Source organism: Mirounga leonina, unplaced genomic scaffold, assembly GCF_011800145.1.
Source record: "Mirounga leonina isolate KUSES-001 unplaced genomic scaffold, KU_Mleo_1.0 Mir_114, whole genome shotgun sequence".
Lineage (NCBI taxonomy): Eukaryota > Metazoa > Chordata > Mammalia > Carnivora > Phocidae > Mirounga > Mirounga leonina.
In genome coordinates, this window is record NW_023270265.1 from 22,410,162 (window position 1) to 22,434,679 (window position 24,518).

General features: G+C 39.8%; 1 protein-coding gene, 1 long non-coding RNA gene and 1 pseudogene across 3 annotated transcripts in view; 2 read left to right on the top strand and 1 right to left on the bottom strand.

Moving 5' to 3' along the window:
* Positions 1 to 4,674: 4,674 nt before the first annotated feature.
* On the bottom strand, positions 4,675 to 18,688 carry LOC118024200. The gene is made up of 3 exons (XR_004683026.1): positions 18,482 to 18,688; positions 14,619 to 14,697; positions 4,675 to 5,391 (listed from the first exon to the last, which is right to left on the bottom strand). It is a non-coding gene; the product is annotated as an uncharacterized LOC118024200 (long non-coding RNA).
* A 724-nt stretch (positions 18,689 to 19,412) lies between these two features.
* ENTPD1 (ectonucleoside triphosphate diphosphohydrolase 1) overlaps positions 19,413 to 24,518 on the top strand; it is a 94,410-nt gene continuing 89,304 nt past the window's right edge. The window contains exon 1 of one of the 2 annotated variants that reach the window (XM_035025870.1): positions 19,413 to 19,535. In XM_035025870.1, coding sequence (XP_034881761.1) covers positions 19,520 to 19,535 — 16 coding nt within the window. In that variant the 5' untranslated portion in view covers positions 19,413 to 19,519. Of the gene's footprint in view, positions 19,536 to 20,252; positions 20,610 to 24,518 lie in introns of those variants that run through there. The other variant, XM_035025878.1, reaches the window with a different exon arrangement.
* Positions 20,617 to 23,246, top strand: LOC118024213 (annotated as a pseudogene).

The following is a 24,518-nucleotide window of genomic DNA, read 5'->3' on the forward strand; positions in this document are numbered from 1 at the left end:
ACGTGGTAAACATATTTTTATTTTGATTGGGTCTCTCTTAGCAGTGATGAGAGCAAAACTCTCCAAGGCTTGATATATATGGGAAGCCATAAGATCTTAGATTTCTTTCTAAGTCAGTATGAGTGTACATAAACTTTGTTTAAATCAAAAGTCTGACTTATGGCCCACCAAGCATACATTGTACACCTGCTTTGTAAATGAATAGCCTAAAGGAAAACTGTCTTGTCCTTAAGATATTGATCAACACTCCTACCCTCTGCATTCCTTGTTAAAACTCATGATTCCTGCCTATATGTTAATCTATAATCTTTTAAGCTTTTACAAGTTGCTCATACAGGAATTCAGTAAAGTGGCAAGATACAAAATCAATGCACAGAAATCAGTTGCATTTCTATACACCAACAACGAGAGAGAAGAAAGAAAAATTAAGGAGTCGGTCCCATTTACAATTGCACCCAAAACCATAAGATACCTAGGAATAAATCTAACCAAAGAGGCAAAGGATCTGTACTCAGAAAACTATAGAATAGTGATTAAAGAAATTGAGGAAGACAAAAGAAAAGGAAAAATGTTCCATGCTCATGGATCCCAAGAACAAATATTGTTAAAATGTCTATGTTACCTAGAGCAATCTACACATTCAATGCAATCTCTATCAAAATACTATCAACTTTTTTCACAGAAATGGAACAAATAATCCTAAAATTTGTATGGAGCCAGAAAAGACCCCAAATAGCCAAAGGAATGTTAAAAAAGAAGAGCAAAGCTGGTGGCATCACAATTCCGGACTTCAAGCTCTATTACAAAGTTGTCATCATCAAGACAGTATGGTACTGGCACAAAAACAGACACATAGATCAATGGAACAGAATAGAGAGCCTAGAAATGGATCTTCAACTCTATGGTCAACTAATCTTTGACAAAGCAGGAAAGAATGTCCAATGGAAAAAAGACAGTCTCTTCAACAAATGATGTTGGGAAAATTGGATAGCCACATGCAGAAGAATGAAACTGCACCATTTCCTTACATCATATACAAAAATAGACTCAAAATGGATGAAAGACCTAAATGTGAGACAGGAATCCATCAAAATCCTTGTGGAGAACACAGGCAGCAACTTCTTCAACCTCGGCCGCAGCAACTGCTTGCTACACATGTCTCCAAAGACAAGGGAAACAAAAGCAAAAATGAACTATTGGGACTTCATCAAGATAAAAAGCTTTTGCACAGCAAAGGAAACAGTCGACAAAACCAAAAGACACCAGACAGAATGGGAGAAGATATTTGCAAATGACATATCAGATAAAGGGCTAGTATCCAAAATCTATAAAGAACTCATCAAACTCAACACCCAAAGAACAAAGAATCCAATCAAGAGATGGGCAGAAGACATGAACAGACATTTTTCCAAAGAAGACATCCAAATGGCCAACAGACACATGAAAAAGTGCTCAACATCACTCAGCATCAGGGAAATCCAAATCAAAACCTCAATGAGATACCACCTCACACCAGTCAGAATGGCTAAAATTAAAAAGTCAGGAAATAACAGATGCGAGGATGCAGAGAAAGGGGAACCCTCCTACACTGTTGGTGGGAATGCAAATTGGTGCATTCACTCTGGAAAACAGTATGGAGGTTCCTCAAAAAGTTGAAAATAGAGCTACAACCCAGTAATTGCACTACTGGGTATTTCCCCCAAAGATACAAATGTCGTGATCCAAATGGGCACGTGCACCCCAATGTTTATAGCAGCCATGTACACAATAGCCAAACTATGGAAAGAGCCCATATGTCCACTGACAGATGAATGGATAAAGAAGATGTGATATATATATATACAATGGAATATTATGCAGCCATCAAAAAATTGAAATCTTGCCATTTGCAATGATGTGGACAGAACTAGAGGGTATTATTCTAAGTGAACTAAGTCAACAGAGAAAGACAATTATCATATGACCTCACTGATATGTGGGATTTAAGAAACAAGGCAGAGGATCATAGGTGAAGAGAGGAAAAAATGAAACAAGACGAAACCAGAGAGGGAGACAAACCATAAGAGACTCTTAATCTCAGGAATCAAACTGAGGTTTGCTGGTGGGGAGGGGGGGAAGGGGATGGGATAGCTGGGTGATGGACATTGGGTAGGGTATGTGTTGTGGTGAGGGCTGGGTGTTGGTAAGACTGATGAATCACAGACCTGTACCCCTGAAACAAATAATACATTATATGTTAATTAAAAAAAGGGAAATAAAACCAATTGGAAATTTAAAAAAAAAAAAGTTGTAAAAAAGGACGTAAGCCTGCAAAAACCATTCATTCTCTGGAGCACTTTCTTCCCTGTGAAGAGTGTGTTCCCTCGAATAAAACTCTTTTTTTCTTTTAGAGATTCTAAAAGGTTTGTTCATTTTGTATTGACAACAGCACCCTAAAAATAACACCAAAAAACCATTATCTATTTGATTACTCTTAGCAGTCTGATGCCAAAACCCAAACAAATTTAAAATTTCTGTACTGGAGTGACAGTTGTATAAATATCAGAGAATTCACAAAAATATTATGTGTAAATTAAGTTATTTGAGTATCCATTCCACAACCCCCCCATTTTTTTTAAATCCTAACGTAAGTTTATTGTTGTTTAGGTATTGCAAACCAGAGCAATCTTTAGCAGGTTTAGGTATATAAAAGTGGTAACTTACTAAGGCTATCTATCACTGAATATATTTAATTTTATTTGAATTCTCAGTTCTTCTCCAGTATTTCTCTCTCCCTCCCCCCCCCTTTCTAAACACATATTGGATATTCTAGCATTTTAAATGGAGTTCCTACCAATTGTATTTCAGAGAAACACAAATACGGACAATGAAAATTACCTACATGGAAAATGGCTTGTCAAGTCCTAGAGAGTTTTAAAAATTCGTTTCCTTTAGCCTTACTGGGAGGAGGGTCTATGCAAAAACTTCCTTTGAGTAGTCAGTCCTGAGCTGTTAGGCTTCTCACCAGAGTTCAGGAGGGCAATATCTGTTTCCTCAAGACGATGTGATAATGGGGTATTACAAAGTTCCTGGTGTGAAGTAAAGAGATAACAGCCAGGAAGTTAATTAAAAAGAGTAGATTTGCTTTAAGGAAAAGGGCAAAGTCTTTTCCTTCCCTACACTTTAAAATCTTCTGGCTCCCACCGACACAAAGACTTGAAACAATAGAGTCAACAGTAAGAATGACACCTTTATGTTAACTCTTACGAAATATCTTCTTTTGTTTCCTTAATGAAACTTTGTCTCCATCTTCCTGTACCTTCTCCCTTGGGTAAGAACTGACTAATGCATTTTCTCAATGGTGGTACATTTAAAAACAAATCATCTCCTCTCCCCCAAAGTTCCTTTTGTTAAAAACTTTAGGCTGGCCAAGTGAGGGACTACACTGTTATACTGTTTGGGATCTTAAGGCAGTAACAGTGTAACAGTAACCATATAGCCCTTAAAGAAATACTGTCTTTTGTTAGGATTAGGGATATCCTAATTCCTGATTTGTAACAAGGCAGAAACTCTGAAATCCCCATTAGGAACAATAACTATAATTTTATTAATTCCTTGAATTTGGTGATTTCACATAGAAGATGTTCTGCCTAGCATTCCTCACTATAACCTAGCGGTATCCTGTCATTAGGCTTATTTTCTACATTAGAAGGGAAGTGAAAAGAGAAAGGACAAAGAATCGTGATCTTGGGCATAATTACTGGATCATCAGAAATGTTGAATCATATAAGGATAAAAGAGGAAGTGGTTAAAAGAGTGAAACATACTGTCAAAAATAAAAGGAAATAACTAGAGGAAGAAATGACTATTTGTTAGAAACTGTTATGTAATTAATTGAATATAGTTTTTTGGTGAGGGATTAGTGGTCAGAAAATACTTGTATATAAATACATGTTATTTATTTATGCGCTTTCTCATTTAAAAAAATCGTAGTAGCAGATATTTGTGTAAATGTCTTCCTAATTGAAAAAACACAGTGAAATAAAAATAGTGGCCTTTCCTTCCTGAATGTGTTTAGAAGCGGCATTGCTTCTCATCTGTCTGGAGCAGTGTGGGCATACCAACACCTCACATTCGTAATTACAATAATCTTTGTAATTACAGAGCATTCACATTCTTTTGATTTTTACAATAGCTTCGTTAGATGTTAGATCGATGACCTAACAAGGAACACTCTGAAAGTGACTTGTTTAAAGTGGTATCATTCCTAATTATTAGACTGAAATCTCTTCTCATTCAGGTAGTGCTGGAACTCATTTCTGCTGCTTGAACTCAAGAGAGAAGTTTTCCAAGGTCCTTTCCAGTTACAAGGTCTTTTCTTTGGTTTTAGCAAATATACAAATGTATCACAATATTTTTATTTTTATATTTTTATAGTGCTCTTATAGTCAAATAGTGTAATATTTTATAGTCAAGCAGTGCTTTTAAATATAGAAATTTGGAAACAGTGGAAAGCAGATGTCCTGAATACTCGTGGCTCCACAGATCTGCTGTTCATTCTCCTCCACCCTGCTCTGTGTCCAGAGAGTGGACTGCATCAGTGGGCTTCTGGTTAGGCTCAGCAGGAGATGGGAGAGTAAGGAGAACGAGGTTGGGTATTTATTCCTCAGCTTCTTTCCCTGCTGGGCCAGATTGGCAGTAGCTATCCTCTTTAACTGAAGGTGTACCCTGTGGGGCCCCCACCCATGTACCCTCAGTCCTCACCACTCCTCATACATGGTGGTGGCTCTTTCCTGTGTAAACATCTGCCACTCTCTGCCTGAGGCCCTTTGTGGCATGGGAGCATGCCCAGCCCACGCCCAGGGCAGGTCAGTGGTGAGAGACGGTTGATCCCCAAGGAGCAGCTCTTAACCAATGGTGTTTGGGAATAGGTGGATAAACACTGTGGCTTCCTCTCCCCTAGGTTGGGACAACTCTGAGCTGTATTCTTTATCATCTCCCAGGGGTTCCTATCAAGACTGAGCCCCAGCTGCACTCAGTGGTGACCTACTGATCAGTGCACCCTGTCCTGTCTCACTTACCCAGCCCCTTCCGGTGCCTCCTGGGATTGCCTCCTAAATAAACTACTTGTGGTGGAATCTGAGCTTCAAGGTCAGCTTCTGGGTGATCCCAACCCAGTAAAGAAGCCACAGTTCTTGTCAGGCAGCTATCTCCTACAACCACGGCTTACTTTTTGGGTTCCAAGGACCTCTTCCTTCCTTCCTCTCCTTGCCCCTTCAGGCCAGACTTAGTCATGGACACCCATTGTCGCCAGCCCCAAGGTGATTCACCATCCTATGTACACACAGCTGCCAGACAGGCTGGGCACTGTAGTCTTTATGATGGGCAGCTAAACAATAGGTATTCTTTTAGCTAAGAAGAAAATTAGAATAAGAAGAGTGAACATCCAGCAGCCACAGAGGCACACTTCAAATTCTAAAAATTTTTGAGACATATTGTGTGAGAAAATTAAATGATTCAAAGCAACACTAATCAGGCCAGCAAAAATTTCAATGCAATGGCCACCATAATGTCAATAAAAGCACCACGGTTATCTACAGGTTACTCTTGAGGATGATTGCTGTTTGAGAAACTCTGGTTCTGCTTCGGCTGTGCTCTTCCTCTTGGAGGCAGAGTTCTTGCAATGTCTCTGTGGTGCTGACCTGATAACGTGCTAACCTAATACTCTTAGTTCCAGCAAAGCTGTTCCCACATCCAGCTGCCTGATGTGCTTAGTTTCGTATGTCAGGCATTGCTGTGACAGTATTTGTACCTACTTGTGGCAAAAATAAATTTTTTTACATATCAAGAAAAATTTGAGGGCTTTGATTTCTTGAGCACAGTGGGTGAAAATCCCCATGTTAGGTATTTTAGAGGAATGAAATGAGTAATAAGCAGTCCCTTCCCTCCAGAACTCTAGCTCTAATAGTGATGGAGGGTGGGGTGAAGACTGAAGGGAAATTTGGGGTGGGAAGAAATGATCACCAGCGTTAAGTGGCGGGATACTTTGTTAAGATGTTAATTAAAGCAGGTTCCCAATCTTACCTTCACTTGTTGAAATTACCCAACGTGCTCTGAAGCAGAGTAATGAGGAAGAAATAAAGGGGTACCCTTGAGGGCCAGGAAAGAGCAAAAATTCTGGAGCACTGAGAAGGGGATGGAGGTTGGGGGGCCATGGGTAGGAGGGACTCTTGCTTGTTCTGTGGTTGTGTCCTGGTAGGTAAGACCTCAGAAAAGGAGGTTGTATGGTGCCTTGGGGAGGCTCCACACTAGGTACCAGGGCTTCTAGCTGAGGCAAAGCCCCCTCTCAGCCCTATCGCATTCAGGCTTAGCATTGGAACAGAAAGCCTGTCACATTTCAAGTTGGGCAGTGAGAGTATCACTAGCGATATTGGGCAGGTGAGAGATTAGAAGTCCTTCCCCCATTTTCTGATACATGCGCTTCTCCCAAATTCTGGTGTAAACCACAATTATGATTGTGATGGACTTTCTTGCCAGCTCAGAGGGAGCTAATATGGGCCTTAAACTGATACAAAGAAAATAAAGATAAGAAAAATATTTGGACACCTAAGTGTCATGGCGTAAGATTGATTCTGTCCCATGCATAAATGAGACAAAAAGAAGAATATGACAAGGTTTCTGCAGGAGCGCAAGCAATGTAACATAGCTATAATAAATCATGGCATATTATTAGCTGTTTGGGAGCATTGCTGTCTCTTTTTCACAGTTTTTTTTCCAGGCTAGGGCAGTTAAATAGAGGAGGGGGAAATAAATAATTATTTTCCTCCTTGATTCTGTTCTAGCTTGCTCCCATTTCATAACACAAAGCATAGTAACAAATAACTGTACATGTGGTAAAAATTTATGTATAAGTCAAGTATTAATGAAGTATTCTCTGGTAATTCCTTCTGCCTTGCCCTAATCATATATATCATTTGAGCATATTCTGCAAAATCCATGTTATTCATCCTCTGGATTAGAGAGGCAGAAAAAGATTAGTTTGTGAGGCATTATGGCACACAGAGTACGGATCCTTTTGCTCCCCCATCCCTTCCTCCCACAGACACCTTTCTTAACTGGCAGCTTTCTCTTTGTCATTCCAGAGGCTTCCGAGCAGAGACCTCTATGCAATTTCTGTTTTTCCTCAAGAAATTATGGCGAACAGTCGAGTGGGTAGGCTTAGAGACATTTTCTATATATAGTCTGTATATCCTTGATTCTAAAACACTGGATAAAAACAGATTTTTATGTTTTGAATTTCAGAATGGGTCTTGCAATCAATGTCAAAAGCATCTGTCTGTTTCCAGGCAGAACTGTGAGTTATGCTGTGTTTGTCCTTGTGCACGAGCATGCTTAGTGTTGTGTGGAAGCTCTCTTCGTCTGATTGCCAGCTCAGATGAGTTATTTGTAATGGTATTTAATGCAGATGATTTTTATTTTTACATTTTATTTTATCTGATTAAATAATTTTTATTTTTTACCATAGGTATTCACTTTTTTTTTTCATTTTATCTTTTCACTCATCCCCCACCTCCCACCCCTCGCCTCTGGCAACCACCTATCTCTTCTCTGTATTTATGAGTTTGGTTTTTTGTTTTATTTTGGATTCCACATACAAGAGAGATCATACAGTATTTGTCTTTCTCTGTCTAACTTATTACATTTAGCATAATGCCTTCGAGGTCCGTCCATGTTGTCACAAATGGCAATATCCCATTCTTTTTTTTATGGCTGAATAATATTCCATCGTATTCTTTATCCATTCATCCATTGATGGATACTTATGTTGCTTTCATATCTTGGCTATTGTAAATAGTGGTGCAATGAACATGGGGTTGCAGATATCCTTTTGAGATATCCTTTTCATTTTCTTCAGATAAATACCTAGAAGTAGAATTGCTGGATCACATGGTAGTTTTATTTTTTATTTTTTGAGTAATCTCCCTACTGTTTTCCATGGTGGCTGCACCAATTTACATTCCTACCAACGGCGTGAACAAGGATTCCCCTTTCTCCACACCTTTTCCAACACTTGTCATTTCTTACGTTTTTTATAAGAGCCATTCCAACAGGCATGAGGTGATGTCTCACTGTGGTTTTGATTTGCATTTCCCTGGTGATTAAAAGATGCTCTTTTCATGTACCTGTTGTCCATTTGTATATCTTCTTGGGAAAAATGTCTATTTAGATCTTCTGCCATTTTAAAATTTTTGCTGTTGAGTTGTATGAGTTCTTTATATATTTTGGATATCAGCCCTCTATCAGATATATGATTTGCAAGTATTTTCCCTCATTTGATAGGTTGCCTTTTCATTTCGTGGATGGTTTCCTTTGCTGTGCAGAAGCTTTTTAGTTTGCTGTTGTCCCCCTTGTTTATTTTTGGTTTTGTTGCCTTTGCTTTTGGTGGCACACTCAAAAAATCCTCACCAAGGCCAATGTCAAGGAGCTTATTGCCTGTGTTTTCTTCTAGGATTTTTGTGATTTCAGGTCTTGCATTCAAGTCTTTCACCCATTTTGAGTTCATTTTTGTGTATGTTGTAAGATAATGAATGAATTTCCTTCTTTTGCATGTGGCCGTCCAGTTTTACGAACCATTTCCGGTGAATTTTCATTTAATTCTAGACTCCCAATTGGCTTTTAAAGATTATAGTTCATAAACCTAAACTCGTTTTTTTTTTTTTTAAATGTGGAAGATTGCCTGTTATATGTCAAGCCATGAATTTAAAAAAGGGGACTGTTATATACTTTGGATTGGATCAGAAAACTTTCAGAGTTGGGAGAGGTTCGTGTGACCAGTTCATGTGCTGATGAGTTTTACTTGGGGATGGTACATCTGTTGAAGCATTCTAGCTAACCTTTTCCCCTAAAGCTTTTATGAAAATGTTTAATATTTACTGGAAACAATATAAAAATGTATAAAGAAAAGTCAGTAAATGAATGCACAGATGATGCTCATTGGGGTAAGTTGTGCATGAACTGATCAGCGGCCTCACAGGAAAAGGAAAGGTGCTGTTTTGCATCAGGCCCTGGGCTCTATGTGAGCATAACAATCTAATGATTAGAATTTTTTTCTGGTAATTCCTGTGCCTGCCTGGGTTTCCAAATGCTAACGGCTCAGGTAAGAATACATACCATCCTTTCTCAAGATGGGGGAGGTATCAGATATGAATGAGATGGGGGGAGTAGGGAAACCCAGGGCCCTGGCAGGGGTGAGTGCTGGGACTGAGCTTCCAGGGTTGGGTTCATTTTGCTGGATCAGACCAGGGTTACTGTCTGGAGGCTGATAACATTATTTTCCTGCACCAAAACCAGATGTAGCAGTCAGTTGTCTGGGAACCAAGGATTATTGTGTAAGCAGAATTGTGAAAGACCAGTTTGGGCAGGGAAATGCATAATCCTGTTGGTGACAGCTAGAAGACCTATTTCTTCTCACCTCAAACCAAGTCTCACCATAAGTAGGCTGAACATAATCATGACAACCTCCTGGCTATTCTGAGTGGCTACCCAGAAGGATAAGATATAAAAAGGATCTGATTTATATTTAATGTTTTTAATGGCAATTTGAGGGAGATCAGAATAGCCAACTCAAAATCAGCTATTTATTAAGCATATATGCTATGCAAAACACTGGATGAGGTGCTATGGGATATGAAAGGATATGGATGGGGAGGAGAGAAAAAGAATTTGCAGTCAGATTCAAGAATTTGAAGTCAATTCTAGGCTATATATACAAGATGTATTAAATATGAAAAGAAGCCAGCAATGCAAAGAATTAAACAAGTGCCAAGCAACTTGACATTTGTGAGAAGAGAATTGTGCTCTCAGAATTTGGAGGAGGGAGGCTTAGCTGGAAGACTAAAGATTTAAGGTTTGAAATAGACCTTGAAGGATGAACTGGCAGAACCACCTAGGCTAAGTAGTGCTGTCAAAAGTCTGAAAACCACTATTATCTTTTCCTGCTCTCCTATTTATTCAGGTTCTGCTGGCCCCCAGTGGATGAGGGGCCTAAAGTAAAGGAGAGCAGGATACCTGACTTTGGCTTTGTCTCCAGGGTTTGTCACCCCTGGCTGATCTCTGCAAAGGTGGAGGCAACATGCAAGCTTCCTGCTATGGACTGGCCTGGTATTGTGTGGGCTATTATTATCTTCAAAAACTGGGTGTGTGAGCCATGCTGTGAAAGTGTTGAGCATAAAATTCTAGAGGCCATGTGTTCTTTAAAAATTTCCCCTGCCCCCTAGGACCAGTGATGTCCAGAATTCAAAGACAGAGACTTACGCCCTTTGGAGTTTTGATTGCCTAGCAAGTACAATCTTGGGCACTTAGGGTTGGTAAAGTGTGGTAAATTTTTCTTAACTCCAACTTTTCTCCTTCTCAGAGCTACTTTAAGTTCTCTGGCAGTGTTCCCATTTAAGGGTGGCCCTCTGGAGAAACGTAGGCATTTTCCTTCCTTTTATTATTATTATTTTTTCAAATCTGGAATCAGCCGTCACTACTCCTTCCTGCCCTCCCCTGGTCCCAGAGTTTCTGACTTCTGCCTTCAGACATTTGGAAACTTTTTGAGTCAGTGGAGAATCAACTTAGAGGCTTTTTTACTTTTAGACCAATGGGAATATTGTGTGTCATGGATAGAAAGATTTGAGTAATACAATTATCACATTGAGTCTATATAACAAGGCTATTTCCATGTCTTGGCATACAGCCCGAGTTAACTTTGCTTTGCTGGATGTAGATACAATGAATTTTGTTTGAACAAGAAATCATGTGTAACAAATGTTTTTGCAAAACTATGTCCATTTAGCAGTTACTTTAATAAATATGTTCTTCAGCAAGGGGGTTTTGTACAACAGCTGGGTTTTTAAACACCTATACAGTGTTTAACTTAACATTTTAAAAAATGAATATTTATTTTATTTTTTAAGATTTTATTTATTTATTTGAGAGAGAGAGAGAGAGAGCATGAGTGTGGGTGAGGGGTAGAGGGAGAGGGAGAAGCAGACTCTCCACTGAGCAGGGAGCCCGATGTGGGGCTTGATCCCAAGACCCTGAGATCATGACCTGAGCTGGAGGCAGATGCTTAACCGACTGAACCACCCAGGTGCCCCTGAACTTTTAAGAGTAGTTTTTGATTTACAGCGAAGTTGTGAAGGTAGTATAGAAAGTTCCCATACACATCATACCCAGTTCCCCCTGTTATTCACATCTTAAATTAGTGTGATACATTTGTTACAACCAATGAACCAATATGATACATTATTATTACTAAAGTTCATACTTTATTCAGATTTCCTTAGTTTTTATACAATGTCCCTTTTCTGTTCCAGGATCTCGTATTTCATTCAATCCTCATGTCTTCTTAGGCTCCTCTTGGTTGTGATATTTTCTCAGACTTTCCTTGTTTTTGATGACCTTGACAGTTTTGAAAAGTAGTGATCAGGTATTTTATAGAATGTTCCTCAATGGGGATTTGTCTGATGCCTTTCTCGTAATTATACTGGGGTTATACAGTTTTACCACAGAGGCAAAGTGCCATTTTTAACACATCACACCAAGGGCGTGCACGGTCATCATCATCAGGATGATGTTGATGTTCTCTTGGTCACCTGCCTGAGGTAGTGTTTGTCAGGTTTCTCCACTGTGAAATCACTCTTTCTTCTTCCCTCCCACAGTCCATTCTTTGGAAGGTAGTAACTATGTATAGCCCATGCTTAAGGAGTATTAGAGAGAGAGAACATATGTGCATGTGAGTGGGAGAGGGTGGGGCAGAGGGAGGGGGAGAGGGAGAATCTCAAGCAGAAACCCTGCTAAGCGGGGAACCTGATGCAGGGCTCAATCTCAGGACTCTGAGATCATAACCTGAGCCAAAATCAAGAGTCAGATGCTCAACTGACTAAGCCACCCAGGTGCCCCCAGTGAGGTTTTTCCATGCATTTGTAATACCTTTGGTACATTAGATTCCTTTGTTACAAACTACATTCCATTCTGGGTTCTTAACCTCCTGAATGATTTTTTTTTTTTTTAATTTGTATACATTAAGTTTCATTCTTTGTCCTCTAAAGTTCTGTGAGTTTTGACAAATGCATATTGTCATGTATCTACCACTACATATTATACTGAGTAGTTTCACCACCCTAAAAATCCCCTATGTTTCATGTATTTAACCCTTTCTCCACCTCCAGTGAATTTCTGGCAACCACTGATCTATTTACCATCTCTCTTTAAATTTAATGTTTAAAAAATATTTAAATTAAAAAAAAATTTTAAGTTGGAACTTTTATAAACTAATTAGACTTTCATAGGTAAGGAGTACTTTTTTGGAAATGAACCTCTTTCACCTAAAAGAAGTTATAGCTGTTATTAGTTATCATACCTGATTTGGGGGACTACCTCTTAAAGTAGCCATAAAATCTTACCCTTGTAATAAAGTGACAGTTCACTCATTGTTTCTGCAGACCTCTGAGATGTTTAGAGGAATCAGGACACTTGGGATTGGGGTAATAGGATGAAGAAGGTAAACAGGATGTTTCAACAGAAAATGTAAGAAATTTCAATTCATGCAGGGGAAGAGAGGGGTAGTTCTTGTAGCTCAGGTAAGGGTGGTTATGAGTCGATTATGAGATACTTGATGTAAACTATGATAATCCCTGTGGCACGAGCACTGGGGTCAGGTTACACATTGACCTGTAGTTTAGGATCTTCCTTTCAATTCTGCAAACTCCTTCTTGAGTATCTGCTCTGCTTGCAGTTGCTGTGATGTGTGCTTGAGGCCTGCCTTTTTCTAGTGCTACTGTTTGGCCACATACTTCCCTTTTGGAAAAGATGGACATTCTGCATCATGCAAGGGTTTTCTCTAGCTCAGGGTTCAGGACATTCCTCCCTGACTATTAAGACTTATCCTGGAAAGTCATGGGTCATCTCAGGTCATTCTTCACTACCCATTCCCCTCTCTCAACATGGCCCCAGTCCCACAGCTGCTGTTGAATATATAGCATTGCTTTAAATTTGGGGAAGGGGAGGATGGGGAGATTCTTTGTGCTATAGGATGGAGGCCCAACTGAACCACCCAGGCATCCCATGTGTTTCTGTTTGATAAGCCATGTTTGATAGATTATATCAAAGCATGATGTCAAATAGTGTCAAGAAAATTTCATATGATTTTCTGGATGCCTGGGTGGCTTAGTTGGTTAAGTGTCTGCCTTCGGCTCAGGTCATGATCCCAGGGTCCTGGGATGGAGCCCCTCATCAGGCTCCCTGCTCAGCAGGAAGCCTGCTTCTCCCTCTCCCTCTGCCTCTGCCTGACGCTCCCCCTGCTTGTGCTCTCTCTCTGTCAAATAAATAAATAAAATCTTTTTTTAAGAAAAAGAAAATTTCATATGATTTTCAAAATGTGCTGGCAAATTTTGTTTGCTGAATATTCATACACCAACACCAAATAGTACTGACTTAATATCTTGGTTTATATGGAGTGAAAGAAGATGGAGCTTGGGTCTATTGCTGGTGGAAAAAAAATGTATGAGTTCCTGAGTTAGATCTGTCAATTGCCATATAAGATGTAACATTTTACCCCATGATTCTTAAAGTATTATGATTTACCATGCCTCTGGCATCCCTATCAATTATAAAAACCCATTCTTTTATAGTCTCCTTTTAGCCTTGAAAGCAACCACAAGCAAGGACTGTTTAAAAAATATCAAAAGGACATTACATTACATCAAAATGACACGTTAGATATTATGAAGAACATTTTAGTATATTCAAATATAACAAGAGCTAAATGGATAAATACAGACATTCTTGGAATTGGAAAAATGTCATTTTTTACAATAGTTACCCATGGCATTTATTTTAAGATACATAAAACCAGAGTACCTCTTTTCATGAATTTTATCAATAGACTTCTGTTTTAATGAAGAATTAGAAACAGTGTAGAGACCAGAATGCCCATCCTCCACCCCATCCTATCAGCTACCTTCCCAGTCATGACCCACCAGTGATGCAGATGCTACCATCACTACTCTGTCCGAGTTATGTGATTCCTGCTTGCTGGGTCATTGTTGGGTATATAGAGAGTCCTTCAAGTTGTCAAACCACACTGTGGATATTGCACATTGGAGAGAGTGCCTGATTATTGCACTACAAACTGCACAGTGAATGTATTTTTCTGGCTTACACTGGTGTAACAGCTTTTTAGTTTTGACCAGTTTGTTGTTCAATTGCTTTTATTTGTCTTGCAGATGATCTCTTTCATCTGATTATTTGCTCCTTAAATGAAATGCTCAGCCTATTTTGTGATCATCATCTTGCCAGATTATAGCAATTTTTTTCATTGAACCTTGTCATTTTTCAGCCCCAAGCCAGTTTTGCATATGGCTTACTGACTCAGTGAGTATTCATCTGTGTTCTTTAAGTCCCTGGAGCAATTCCCTCATATAACTATTGCATATTATCAGATAATCTCCCACTTTTTGCCTGAGATTTTTTTTTTTATCAGAAAATTTCAAACACACAAAGTAGAGAAAATAGTAAATCAAATCCCCATGTATACATCATCCAATTTCAGCAATGATCACCTTATCCCCACTCTTGTTTTAGCTGGGCCTTACCGCCGTCTCTTCTTTTTAATGCTCCTCCCAGATTTCTTTTGAACATATTTCAGTGTATATCTTCAAAAGATACGGGTTTCTGAAAAATTATAGACACAATACTATTAAACACCTTTAAAAATGAATAGTTTTTTAATATTATAAAATACTATTCAAGTAGTGTTCAAATTTCTTCAGTTGTGAAGTTTCTTTTAAATTGGTTGGAATCAGAATTTCATGGTCCAGATAGTACATTTGCTTAGTATATGTTTTAAATCTCTTTTATCCTATAGGTACCCCATCCTCTTTTGTCTTCCCTGACATTTATTTGTTAAAGAACTTGAATTGTTTTGTAGTATTTCCTCCAGACTAAATTTTACTGATTGTATTCCTGAAGTGTCTCTTCTAACTTGGTTTTCTGTGTCCTATATTTTCTGTAAACTGGTAGTTAGATTTGGAGGCTTCAGTTTTTTGGCAAGACCACTTCAGAAGGTGTGTGTGTGTTCTTCCCTCAGAAGGCCTTCAGTGAATGCTTGTACCTCCTTTTGTGACGTCAGCAGCCATTGACGGTTATTACTCAGCTTCAGCACTTTATTTGGTGTTTGTACAACAGTGATACTCTAATGCTATCAATTTTATGCTTTCATTATCTGGAATACTTCAAGAAGAAACCTTCCCTCATCAACTATTTGGTCGTCCTGTGGTACAATCTGTGTAGCAAAGGCATGCTGAGTGTTGATATTTCCCCCTTTTATTTGCTTTCCAAATAATGAATTGGTTCCAAAGATGAACAATGATTTCTTTAGATTATCATTATGAACATGTAGGTATCAACATATCTGACGTGTTTGCATCCATTGGTTATTATTCCTTATTGCTGTTCAAATTTTTACTACTTTGGCTAGTAAGAGCTACTTGAAGTCAGCTCCTGAATCCATTTGACATAACCCTAGTAGTTTTAGATAGTGTCTTTGCTTTCTGATATGACAGAATATTCCAGTCTCATATACTTCCTGCCTCAGACTTGGAATCAGCCATTTTCCCCAAAGAGCTTTGGTTCATTTTAGTGGAAAATAGTATTTAGGGATCACAATCTTGTGCTGAGGTAGAAGATGATAATTTAGTAAAGACCTATAGGGAATGAGGGAATGAGTTGTGTGGATATTTGGGAGAATAGCATTGTAGGCAGAAGAAACAGCAGGTGCAAAGACTATGAGCCTGGAACAGAGGGAGCAAGAAGAGGGAGGTAGTGGGAAAGAAAGTCAGAGAGGTGGTGGGGAGAAGGCCAGGTAGGGCCTCATAGGCTGTCGGAAGGACTTGAGGTTTGCTTGGAGTAGATGGGAGCCATTGGAGGATTTTGAACAGAGGAATGACATAATCTTTTGTTTTAACTGAATCACTATGGGTGCTGGGTTAAGAATGGACTAAATAGGGTTTAAAGCAGAATCTGGGGGACCAGTGAGAAGGCTATCATAGTAAACCAGGTGAGTGGTAATGTGGCTTGGGCCAGTGTGGTAGTGGAGGTGATGAGAAGGAATCGGGATCAGGATATACTTTGAAAATGGAACCCACAGAATTTGCTAAAGGATTGGACTTGGATTGTGAGAAAAGAGAATTCAATGTGACTCCAAGGTTTATGGCCTGAGCTATAAATGAAATCGTAAAACATGATAATATGAGTAGCATCTCTTCTGTGGTTCTGTGCTATGTTTGGGGGGAGGGAGAAAAGAGGGGTCAGGTGAAGCCCTACGAGGACTAGATACTTAAGCAGAGTCACGAAGGATATGTAGGAGGACCAGGTGAACAAGAGGGGAAGAGCATTCTGAGCAAAGGGAGCAACAGAGGAAGTCAGAGGTTAAAGTTTGGAAAAGGGTGTCTTATGTCAGTAAACTTGTGTTGAGTCTAGAGTCCTGAAAGGATTGTGGGTTTGGAATTATGATTTGTTTCTGGAGTACAGGGATCTGGCAGGAAATGAGTCTAGAGAGGCAGAGGGGACCTTACATATTCCATGATAAGAATTTAAATTTTGCTTTATGGATGATAAGGAGACTAGAACTTTTTAAGCCTGGGAATAACATTATCAGGTATACACTTCAGAAAGATCATCTGGGCAGTTAGTTCAGTGAGAGAGATTGGAGGTATAAAAAAAGGAAACTTCAATCATTCTAAGAATTTATCAAAGATCCTTTTATCATTAAAAGAAAGGTAAATATCTTCACCCCTTTCTAAGAACTCCCTCTGTCCTTCTGAGTATAGTTTTTATTTTCTACTTCCTATTACAAATAGCAATAACATGAATAATGATGATGATGATTTTTTGTTCAGAAATAGGGTTTATTTTTAAAGATACATTTTCAGGCCTTTAAAAGACACACATAAACCCATCTGTTTTGTAATTATTCTTGGATGAATGAGAGGCAATATTTACTTAACTATATAGTGTTTTCATATGCCAAGGAGGATGTGAACACCAGACAGTATGTTTTAACTGTAGCACAGAACATGTTACCATAAGAAGCATTTGACAGTTAGTCAAAAGCTTCTCATAATTTGAGTTGGAGGCTAAAACCCTGATTCTATTACTGTATATTCAACTCGAGTGAACTTCAAATCTTTATGAGGTACTAGTTAATATAATGAGATTTTATCTCTTCTGGTTGAACCAGAAGTTGAGTACTTTACTCTTGATAGCTTCTCTCTCTGTGATGACATTGAAAGAGAAATGAGTCAGTTGTCAAAGTAACCTTTAGTCAATAATATGAGGTCAAAATAGAACATGGTAGGAGTTGCTTTGAATTATATTTTATTTTATTATTTTGAATTTTATTTTTGTTTGAAATAGAGAACTATTGCCTCAGTGCCCAGTGTGGGTGCTTGAGATGTTTGGTGTTTGTTGTTTGTTTCTCCCACCTAAACCTTCATCCGCTATGATCTTCCACTTGATCATTCTTTTCTCCTTCTAGCTTTGATAGTCTGTTTTCCATTCTGTAGTTCACAGGGTATTTTGGGGACATGCTGTTTCTCAAATTTTTCTCCAAAACAGTGATGCCAAGACAGTCTTAACCCATTACAAAAATTGTTGATTTTTACAAATATCTCATTATCTTACTTAAAAATAATTTTACCACAATAAGATAAATGTCAAACCAATACTCTTTATTAGAGATGGAGTCTAAACTGGCTCTGGAGAAGGCATCCATTGGATTTTTCATTTAGCATAATTAATTGTTAGTATAAAGGTAAAATCCTGTAACTATGAACCACATAGTAAGATAAAAGAAGAATTTTGTTGTACAGACTCAGATTTATTAAAACATCAAACATTTATTGAGCACATACTTGTGCCGGTCACTGTGCAAGTTAACAGAGATGCCCGAACTGAAAAGTCAGCCCCTGCCTTTATTAAAGTATCATGGAGAATATATTTTCTATATAGAGTCAAAAACAATTTGTAATGGTCACTAATTTTAATGGTTTATATGAAGGGAAATGTCTTATGGTATAACTGGCTTTAGACACAAATTCTCATGTTAGAGAGGCAATGTAGAAAAAGCATGAAGTAAGAATCAGAAAACCATATCTACACCCCTGCTTTGCTGCTATTTATTCATTAATTCAAACATTTATTGAGAGCCTACACAGTGGAGCAACTGTATTAGGTGCTGGGGAGCATGATAGCAAATAAGAGAGACCATGGTGCTCCCTGCTCGCACTCTCTCTCTCTCTCTCTCTGTGAACATGAGCAGATGGCTTAACTTTTCCTTGCCTCTAACCTTGGTTAGACTAGATGTCTGTGGTCTGTTCCCAAATCTAAAATGCTAAGGTTTGTTATAGCCTCGTGGAGGGAGAATCTGCCCAAGGGGCCTTGGGTCTTGAGTACTTACCTTCCTCTGGGAGGATTAGGTCTTGTCCCAATTTCAAAATAACAGCGAATATACACAGTTTGAAAATGTTTTGGTCAGCCTCTCATCTGCATTTGGGTCATCTTGGCAAAGCCCCGGTGTGGCAATTCATGTTCATTAAGACTTCAGAGGTAGGAGGTTAAAGTTTGGGAAAGGTAGGGGCGCCTGGGTGGCTCAGTCGTTAAGGGTCTGCCTTCAGCTCAGGTCATGATCCCAGGGTCCTGGGATTGAGCCCCGCATCCGGCTCCCCGCTCTGCGGGAAGCCTGCTTTTCCCGCTCCCACTCCCCCTGCTTGTGTTCCCTCTCCAGCTGTGTCTCTCTGTCAAATAAATAAATTAAAAAAAAAAAGTTTGGGAAAGGTGGACGACTTGCATCAGCACAGCTGGATAGCTGTTCCCAGCGAGCAGCCTCCCCTGCCTTTTCCGCCAATAATGCAGCTCCTCCTGCCACAGCGTCCATCCGTGACAGGACCTGTTGCTCTTCTGGCCTAAATGAGCCTCGAAAAGGGACTGCACATCAGAGGACCAGAGGGAATCGGCTTTCAGGGGCGGGAAGGACTGTTCTTGAGTCCCACGGTTTTTCCAGTGAGTATCAGGAAACAAGCTTCTTGTTATCTGGTTTCAAAACTGCAATAAACAAATAGCTTTTTTTTTTCCTTTTTTTTGCTTGCAGCCAAGATACATATCTCAAGGAGAAAAATGATTTCTGTAGCAAAGAGAGAGGGAAAGAGACATACTTGAACATACATTGCTTTAAGAATTACAACCGGGCAACTCTTCGTGGTCTTTAGGGAAATGAGCAGCTGGACTCAGCCAATCTCTTCTTTCCAGTCGAGTCAATGAAAGAGACATAGGGTTTGAGGTTCCTTCCGAAACGGGGCCGGCTAATTTAGCCCCTCCCCTGAGCCCGAGGGTCTGTTATATCTCGGTTCCTTGAGTACCTCTCTCACTGAGACCGACCACAGCAAGCAGAGGCTGAAAAAATAAAGAGCAAAGAGGAAGAAAACAAAAGCTGCCAATTATGGAAGATAGAAAGGGTAAGAGCAAATTGATTTGATCTAAATCCTTAAGAACAACAAAAACAAAACCAAAAAAAAAGAGGAAAAAAAAAAAAGCCAAAAAACAAAACTCCCGAAAAGCCCAGACCAAAAGCAAGTACTTGAAAGAGCAAGAGGGATAAATCCCCAAATGAACTTTCCCACCCTCTCCTTCTGAGAGGAGGCAGAGAAAGAACTTTGGGAAACTTTTTAGGAAGCAAAGCCGGGGGTTTTAGTCAAGCGTGGCTCTTGAGCAAGCTGGAGGGGCTCATGCATATTCATAATCAATTTGCATTCGGATCTGGTGTTTTAGCGGCAAATGACTTCTTCCGTCCCTTTGCAGTTTAAGAAGTAGCTGCCTCATTTATAGTCCAGAGTCATCTTGCTTCGGGTCTGTACCTCAGTGAGTTTGCTTGAAGATGCTGGGCTCTGTGTAGGAGATTTGTTTTGTTCTCGAATTTCCTGCATGCTTTCCTGTTGTGAAATTAGCAAAGGCTTCTCGGCCAGGAGTTAGATAGAGAAGTTAATGTGGCAAGAGGCTGTCATAACAGGACCCCGGAGTATGTCCTGCGAAAGACTTAATGTTTCTTGGATTGTGTGACTGTGTACGGGTGGGCGGGGGGAGGGGGGGCGGTGGGGGGAGTGAAGGGTTGGAGGGATGAACAGTTTTATCTTGAAAAAGCAAGGCATATCTGAGTGACTATATTTAGATTTTGTCTAAAAACTGTAAGAGCAGCCTGGTTTTTACAGATGGTGTGCAGTCTCTGTCTTTTACCTCTTTTGGGCATTTTCTGCCACTGCGGAGAGCCAGCTGCTTGCCAGCCCATGCGAGCCAGGAAGAGTCTCCACAGCAGTGTGGCTGTGTAGGGTTGTAAACCTTTTTCATCATCTCCAATTTCTGATATCCCCACACGTTTTTATCACATAGAATGCAGAGCAATGGGATGAGTAGCCAACAGATTCTTAATAATGATAGCAGTTGTAGCTGTTAATGTTTACTAAGTCTCTACTCTGTGCCGGGAGCTGTTCTAAGCACGTTACCCATATTATTTATTCCTCGCATCGACTTAAGAGGTGAGTGCTATCCTTATCATTCCCATTTTCCAGGTGGTGGAGTTGATATAATGAGCGACTGGCTTGCCTTGGGATCACACGAAGGTGGTTGGACACAGGGTCTGTGGGCCTTTCTTTCTGTATGCTGCCACACTGTTACTCCACCTGAAGGCTCTGGCTACTGCTCTGACACGGTTGATTCTGGGTTTCAAAGCCTTGAAGCTACTGGGGAAATGATACTTACTGAAATCTCAAGTCTGAGAAGGAATTTGTGCTTTGCTGTCGGATCATGTTCATTTTTCTCATTTGGTGCTCATGGCCATTTTCTACGGTAGAGCCCAGCTATTGTTATTTTTACCCTTTTACAAAAGTAAGAGACTCTGGCTAGGAGGGGTGCGGTGACAGTAATCATGCAGACCAGAAATCCCCTGCCTCTGGTTTCTCTTCTAACCTGCAGAGTAAGCCCAGTCATCTCTGAACTTCTGTCCCCACCCCCAGCCACTTTCATTTCCCCAAGTGACCTTGCTCCTTTCCTTCCCCTCAGACTGTGGCATGGCACTTGCCTCTGCCCTGAAGGCCTGTCTGGCCTTCTCCTTCCCCTTCAATCTGGAGCCATGCTGCCTAGGTTTGAATCCCAGCTCCACTATCTACTAACTGTGTGCCTCAGTTTCTTCATCTGTAAAATGAAGAGAATAATAATATCTACTTCATAGGGTTATTATAAGGACTAAATGAGGGATTCATGCAAAATTCTCAGAACAGGATCTGATGCATAGTGTATGTGCTCAATAAATGTTAGCTGTTGCGATCATTCCTTCAGGCTTCATCTTGGTTGTTAATCCCTGCGTTAAGCTTTCTCCAACCCTTTGAGCCTTAGATTAGCTCCTGTCTTGGATGTTTCTACAACACCTCACTGTTCACTCCTAAACTGTTGCTCATCACACTCATCCACATTCCTGTCGTCTGAATTGCTTCCCCCTTACCCTGACTATAATTTCTTTATCCACCTTTGGATCGGCAGTGTCTAGTGCAACAAATACTTAATAAACTAAGTATTATTATTTTAGTTGATGTTTATCCAAGAATCAGGAGGCTGGTTTAAAAGGGGACCTGTGACTTCTCTGGTTATTGTGGTGCATGGCACCATGAGCAGCGGAGTCTCCCACGACACCCTGTATGAGGTGGTACGGAAAGTCCTGCACAGGAACCAGTGCAGGTGCTGGAAGATTTTGGAGACAGTGGAGCTGCAGATGAGCTTGAAGAACTATGACTCTTTGAAGGACAAACACTTCTCAGGCACCGTCTGGCTTAAGTCTCCTCCCCGCCCAAGTTCTCTATATGTGTTTTGGGGGACCGGCAGCACTGTGATGAGGCCAAGGCTGTGGATATTCCCCACGTGGACATTAAGGTGCTGAAGAAACTCAACAAAAATAAAAAATTAATCAAGAAGCTAGCTAAGAAGTATGATGCCTTTTTGGCTTCAGAATTTCTGATCAAGAAGATCTCACAAATCCTGGGCCTGGGCCCAGGACTGAATAAGGCTGGCATGTTCTCTTCCTTGCTGACCCACAAGGAGAACATGGTGGCCAAAGTGGATGAAGTGAAGTCCACAATCAAATTCCAGATGAAGAAGGTGCTGTGTCTGGCAGTGGCCATTGGCCTGTGAAGATAACACATGATGAGCTTGTGTACAACATCTACTTGGCTGTCAATTTCCTGGTGTCATTGCTCAAGAAGAATTGGCAGAGTGTCCAGGCTTTATACATCAAGGGCACCATTGGCAATTCCCAGCATCTGTACTAAGGCACAATTTAATAAATCCTAGTGCTACGAAAACAAACAAATGAGAACTAAAAGGGGACCTATGAATATGTAATAGAGTTCCCACTGGTACATACTGTTCTTTTATGCACTCTAGTAAGACATCCCTCTAAGTGAATACACTGAGAAACGAGATGCATCCCTTCTAGGTGGATGAGCTTCAGAGCTGATGTGGTACCCATGCCAGAGTACCCAGTTCAGCCAGTCCAGCTCTGGCAGAACTTCAGCCCCCAGTCCCCATTCAGCCAGGGGCCAAACTGGAGATTTCAGATGCCTCCTAGTACAACCTTGCTATCTCTGAACAGAACATCTGGTTCCAGAAATAGTGCCTCCCCAACCCCATTAAATGGCAACCTTATAGTCTGAGACAATGTACTCTGGTAATAGAAGAAAAACATACACTGCAGAGGTTGGCCCTGGGTAAAATCATAAAGTACATTAAATTTGTTTCCAGCACCCTCCCTTTCCTCTTCCTGGCATACCTTCAAAGCAATTTGACAAATATTATTGTGTGTCTACCATTATGTCCCTATGCCAGATGTGTGGGGTATAAATAGTTTGCTCACTGTCTAGTGAGGAAGACAGATTTATATACAACCAACTCTAATCGAAACCAGACTCTCTGAAATGCTAATAATAACAGCTAACATTGATTATTATGTGCCAGGCATTGTCTCATATAATCTTTACAACAAAGCTGTGATACAGGTTTCTGCTTCTTATAGCTGTGGAGAGAATGACTTGGCCAATGTCACAGAGCTAGTATAGGAAGAGGGAGAATTTATTTTATTTATTCAAGTGTCATTAACATATAGTGTTATATTAGTTTCAGGGGTACAATATAATGATTCAACAATTGTTTTTTTAAAAGATTTTATTTATTCATTTTTAGGGGAGAGGGGCAGAAGGGGAGGGAGAGGGACAAGCAGACTCTGTGCTAAGTGCAGAGCCCAAAATCAAGAGTCAGATGCTTAACAGACTAAGCCACCCAGGTGCCCCAACAATTCAACAATTCTGTACATTACTTAGTGCTCATCATAAGTATATTCTTAATCCCCTTCACCTATTTCACCCATCCTCCCACCCACCACCCCTGTGGCAATTACAATTGTCTCTTTTTCTTTGTTTCTTTGTTTTATTCCTTAAATTCCACATGAGTGAAATCATACGGTGTTTGTCTTTCTCTGACTGACTTATTTCATAGCGTTATACCCTCTGGATCCATCTATGTTGTTACAAACAGCAAGATCTTATTCTTTATTATTTTTTTATGGTTGAGTAGTATTCCATTGAATATATATACCACCTCTTCTTTATTTATTTTATTTTTTTAAGTAAGCTCCACACCCAGTGCGGGACTTGAACTCACAGCTCTGAGATCAAGAGTTGCATGCTTCACCAACTGAGCCAGCCAGGTGCCCCTACCACCTCTTCTTTATCCATTCATCTATCAGTGGATGCTTGGGTTGCTTCCGTGTCTTGGCTTCTGTAAATAATGCTACAGTAAATTTAAGGGGGCATATACTTTTTAAATTAGTTTTTTTGTTTCCTTTGGGTAAATATTCAGTGGTGGAATTATTAGGTCATATGGTAGTGTATTTATTTTTTGAGGAAGCTCCATCCTGTTTTCTACAGTGGCTGTACCAGCTTGCATTCCCACCAACAGTGCATGAGGATTTCTTTTTCTCTACATCATCCCCAACACTTATTATTTCTTATGTTTTTGGTTTTAGCTAATCTGACAGGTGTGAGGTGGTATCTCATTGTGGTTGTGATTTGCATTTTCCCGATGATGAGTGATTTTGAGCATCTTTTCATGTGTCAATTGGCCGTCTGTATGTCTTCTTTGAAAAAATGCCTATTCATGTCCTCTGTCCATTTTTTAATTGGATTATTTAGGTTTTTTGATGTATAAATTCTTTATATATTTTGGATATTAACCACTTGTCAGATGTGTCATTTACAAATATCTTCTCCGATTCAGTAGGTTGTCTTTTTGTTTTCTTGATGTGTGGAAAAGCTTTTTATTTTGGTATAGTATCAATAGTTTAATATTGCTTTTGTTTCCTTTGCCAGAGGAGACATATCTAGAAAACTATTTCTAAGGCT